The sequence below is a fragment of the Nestor notabilis genome, unplaced genomic scaffold, assembly GCF_000696875.1.
Source record: "Nestor notabilis isolate BGI_N333 unplaced genomic scaffold, ASM69687v1 scaffold9918, whole genome shotgun sequence".
Lineage (NCBI taxonomy): Eukaryota > Metazoa > Chordata > Aves > Psittaciformes > Psittacidae > Nestor > Nestor notabilis.
The window spans coordinates 60243-65348 of record NW_009941544.1 but is presented as its reverse complement, the minus strand read 5'-3'; the positions used below and the strand labels follow the sequence as shown (position 1 = coordinate 65348).

The window sequence follows — 5106 nt, the reverse complement described above, 5'->3', positions numbered from 1 at the left end:
CTGCTGACCATCAACAGCTATTAATTAACAACAATTTTCCTCAAAAGTTATGCACCCCTGCTAAAGCCACTGATGCTGCTATAATGAGAAGCACACACAAAGTTGGCTTACTGCCTCCTGCACTGGAACGCACATAATTGAAAAAATGGACTGTACTTCCAAGTGTTCTACCTTGTTCTTATAAAACCTGAGTTCAATTCACAGCACCAAAAGATTTCTTGAGCGTCCTTTTACCATTAGGGTTCAGCCCACAAAGGGGTAACAGTTTTCTGTGACAATAAACCAAGTACTTAAATTTTCAGCCCTTGGCACTAAAGGCAAGACTGACAACTGCCTTGGAGATTTGTAACATGGAGGAAGAACTTAACTCTAGCTTAATGGTTGGAAAGTGTAATAGGATTCTGGCTTGCAGCACCTTCCAGAAACAGCATTTAAAAAAAAAAAAAAAAAAAAAAAGAAAAATTAGAAATCAGTAGATCAAAAGCCAAATGTACATTGAGGCAGGGCTCAAAATTTAAATGAGTGCTGTAATCCCCAGTGAGAAAATGGTGCTCCCTCTCTGGCCTAGTGAGAACTCAGTTAGTTCTCAGCATCTCAGAACTGCTTCAACAGGAGAGCTTTTTTCTTTTGTCTAGAACTAAACAGCTAGGGTCACTTTCTTGGGTAATGTGATATTCTCACGTGAAACTTTACAGGCAGAAGAGGGAACTGAAACTGTATCTCCCACACAGTAGTAGAAAATAATTTTATGGTTAAAGATAATAAGAAGGAGACCAAAAAAAAAATTATCACCTATTCCCAACAACCTGTGATATGTATATTTCTTATTACTTCATGTTAATGACATTTTATAAAGGTAGAAAAAGTTCTTGGTGTAGGGGAAAGAAATTAATAGGGAAAGGAGAAAAAAAGATTACATGTTTTATGTTTTAAATAGCAAAACCCCCTCTTGTCACAATACTTCTTACACATGGCTGAGATATATTGGTGCCCTCAGGCAAGAGCAGTTTCTAGTTCAAAATTATAGGGGTTTTTTGTTGTTGTTGAAGGGTGTTGCTATTACATCTTCCTTCCTTGTCCTGTTTGTCACTTGTCTTCTTGAACTACAAATGGTCATGAAAATCTATCTTCCTATGTATCTGTAAAACACTCATCACAGTCAGTCCTGACAAACACATGGGTAATTCAAGATTAACGCAAAACCCCCTCCCTCAAAATCCCCCCAAAACAGACTACAAACTTTCAAAGCAGCTTCGTTTCTGTCCACTAAAAACTTAGATGGAAGACAAAATTCAGTTGTTTCTTGTCTGAGGGCTCAATCCTATTGCATCTCCCCAGCTATACTCTACTACAATAGAAGACATGCTGTAACCATTTATTGCTAAATCTTCAATCTATTCAGGTATTTACCACCTGATACTGCACTTCTGTCATTATGTTAAAGAGACCTGTACTATCGCCTTGTATCTGCACTCCACTTCTCTCAGTAGGGTTATTTTTTTTTCCACATGAATATAGATACCCACAGCACAGAAGATGAGGTCTGGACTTAGAGCAAGCAGAAGTGAGGTTTGCAGTTACTTCCTTTCAGCCCTGAGTAAGCCCAATGCAGTTTTTGAACAACCCCCAAAAAAAGTCCTATCCAGCAGCAGTCCTCTGCCACAAGAGGTGTCTTTGACAACAATTTCAAAGTTCCGGGAAATGCCTGTGATCAGCCATTAGTTCTATTGATCACCCAATACTCTCAAGAATTTGCACCCAAGCTAACATACACATTCTTCGAAAGTGTAGTTAAACAGGAGTTACGTGCTTTAGCCTGCTTTAATCTCCACTAAGGATCATAAAGTCACACACCATGAGAATATGAACTGAATCATACAAAAATATGTATATACTGACACAGGATGCCATGTCAATATTTTAGAAGCAATAAACTCAACCATAAACCCACCCAGATTTTAAAAATCCACATCATTTGTTTGCTTAGATGGAAGAAAAATATAGAAGGAGCACAAGTGAAGAGAAAAAGGATTTAAAAAAGCTAAGAAAATTATCTGATAATATGTCTCTCAAAACAAACAAATAAATCTACTGTGATATACATGCATTACACCCCCCAAAGTTCCATTTGTTGTAAAGTTGTTGCAAGTGCTCATTTCTACTTGGAATACTTCTAAAATTTGTGAGCTTGACAAATATCCTAGGTCTTATCCATTAGGACTCTCACTAAAAAGTCAGTGATACTTTTACAAGATTTCTGGAATATTAACACTTCAGATGAAAACTACTTTTTGGCAGTCAGTAGCATCCACCTAAATATAATTAAAGTGGGAAGTACTTTAACTGGTTTTTAGTTTAACGATAACTGTTGTTAAATGATTAATCTTTCAGTAGTTGTGTTTTCTTCTTCTGTCAGCCACTGAATAAAGAGATCAAGACAATCAGTATTTTCTTTATTTGAAAGAGGTCCACCGAATCAAGAGGATGTTTCATATCAAAGACATTGTATCTTTTAGAAAGTAATGCAAGAAGTTAAAAAGAACCAAATTCATCCAAACCATACATATTCATGTATTATTTAAAAACATTAATTAAAAGTGAAATACCTTCTTTTAATTTCTTCTCTGTAAGAAGCTTAGCAGTATTAGAAGAAACTTTGTATAAGAATTCACAAAGAAAGGTGGAATGTGAAGAATCTTCAGAGAAGCCACTTTCAAAACAAGTATCATAGTTTGGGAAATCTATTAAAAGACAAAGGAGTAACATACAGAACTTCAGTTATTATCAGTTATAACCACTTCTCCACAGGTCTTTAACTGCATATCTGTAGATATGTAGCTGATCTGTAACATCTTTACTACAACACAGATACATCTTACTGATTTATTTTTATAATTAGAGTAAAATTCTTACATAGTCATCAAAAAAACATCAGTTCACATTTGTTACTATATTGCCATTGTCTACCACTGCTTGTCAATGCAATCTTACAAGGCTTTCTGGTGTACTAAGCTTTTATTTTCATCCCTTATATAACATACTTCACAGGAAGCAACTGTTTCTCTTCAGGGCTTACCTAGAATTTAATCACCAACTCTGGCAGCAGACAGACAATGATTCAGAGAATTGCTATCAACCTGCAATGACCTCACTTTCTCTGAAGAACACTAAACACCAGCACATGGTGATGCTGGCTTGGCTGGAAGGCTAAAAGTAGTAAAGACAAAGCAAAAACAAGCAAACTTCTCTCTATAGCCTTAGGACCACTTGAGAGCACAGCTAGCAAAAAAACACAGAGCTGCATTTTGCACAGTGACTAAGCTCAATATCCTACAATCCAGTGGCTGGCACTTGTCTCAGAGAAATGCTCAGGCAGAACTTAAGGGACTATGTTTGCTCTAGGAAGCCCTAGAGCACTTCCCACTAAAACCTTTGCTGTTCAGCATATGCAGTGTTACTATGCAGAATGTCACAAGAGAATGGAAAGTTGGCCCAGCAGTATGTCCACAATGCTGGCTGCAGTATAGCAAAGCTCATTTTTTCCAGCATAAACCTGTGTGTGAACTTGCATACCCAGGCTGCTTCAGATACTGCACAGCCCTTTTAAAAGATAAGCTCAGGCATATTGATACTTTACAATTTATTTATTTATTAAGAATAGCTTTACATTTTCAAGATCTTCATAACAGTCACACAATGCAATAGAACTGTTGGCTTTCAAGGCCAAAGTTTATGATGTGCTTCAAACTGTAATAGAAGTTGTGACCCAAAAAACCTGGCAGTTTGCTGGGACAGATCAAACTACAGGTTCAAGAGGTAAGTTTTATTTTGGGATCAGAGTTTGTGAAAGAAGAGCTAAGTCTGGGTGCAGAAGTATCATTTTAAATAATTTTTAAGAAAAAACAAAGCCCCAGATAAGCACTTTAGACACATGTTAACTGTATGTACTCATTTTATCTGGTAAACACCTGATATTAGCAGAGCAGATGATGCTTTTATTCTGTGTTATGAAGAACAGTATGAGGTCTATGAGTTATCAGTGGCTTTATTATTTTTTTTAAGTCCTAAATTTTATGTCTGAGCAAAATAAATGTAATTTGTATACAATTACATACACTGCTGAAATACAGTTAACGTCATCACAACTCTTCCGCTACACCCCTGTTGTTCAACTCAATGCCCACTTTTCTTCTGAATTCCTTCCTTCCGTTTTGCTCAAAATAAAATCAGAAGATCAGAAAAGAATGTACCCTACCTGAGAACTTATTATGGTATAGGAATTCCATCTGCAGTCTTTGTCCAGCTTTCTTGGCTAATAAGTATGGAGTGCTGAAAACAGGGTCTCCAGTGGCACACATAGCATCAGCCCCACTGAACAGCAACATCAGAGTTTCTAGCACATCTTGCTTAACTACGGCAGCACACAGGGCCTTATTGTGGAGAAGGAAAATAAGAAGTCTGTTTAAATTAGAAAGTTACCGGCAACAAGTACATGTCATTTATATGCAAATCCTTTCACCTCCAGTACAGTTCCCCTGCATTTTCAAAGACTATAAATACTGAGAAGTGGCAGGAATCATCAAATATGCTCTGAATCTAGAAAAAAGTAGAAAAAAAGAACCCTCAGAAAAAAACACCCCCCACACAACCAACCATTTAAAAAAAAAAAAAAAAACCCAAACAAAAAAAACCCACCACACAAAACAAAAAAAACAAAAACACCCCAGAACAAAACCAAACCACAAAAAACCCCAAAACTTCGTTAGCCCAAACCTTGCAAATGTAGCTGCTGTGAATTTCAACAGGCATTAGAAGTCAAATAGACCTCAAAAATGACACAGAAATTGGTAATTACAATTGGCACTTTCCACTTCATAAATGCAAAGAATTTGTGTTACTTCGGTAAAAGGAAACATTGAGAACATACATTTTTTTCATCATTAATTTCAGCTTCTTTAATTTCCAGTTCGCTACAAGCTATTACATACAACCCTTGTTCAGCTCTGTAAGAATTTCTCACCTGTTTAAGATGACAAAATTACACACAGATACAATCCAATACAAAACTTATGATATGGGCTTACCCATTCTAGTATTACCTTATTC

General features: G+C 36.4%; 1 protein-coding gene across 1 annotated transcript in view; it reads right to left on the bottom strand.

Annotated features, from left to right (window-relative positions):
- The window catches only part of ARAP2 (ArfGAP with RhoGAP domain, ankyrin repeat and PH domain 2), a 114432-nt gene that overhangs the window by 55655 nt on the left and 53671 nt on the right, over nucleotides 1-5106 (bottom strand). Inside the window, exons 13-14 of the mRNA XM_010020956.1 lie at nucleotides 4256-4473; nucleotides 2607-2741 (exon numbers count right to left, since the gene is read on the bottom strand). Coding sequence (XP_010019258.1) covers nucleotides 2607-2741; nucleotides 4256-4473 — 353 coding nt within the window. The remainder of the gene's footprint in view (nucleotides 1-2606; nucleotides 2742-4255; nucleotides 4474-5106) is intronic.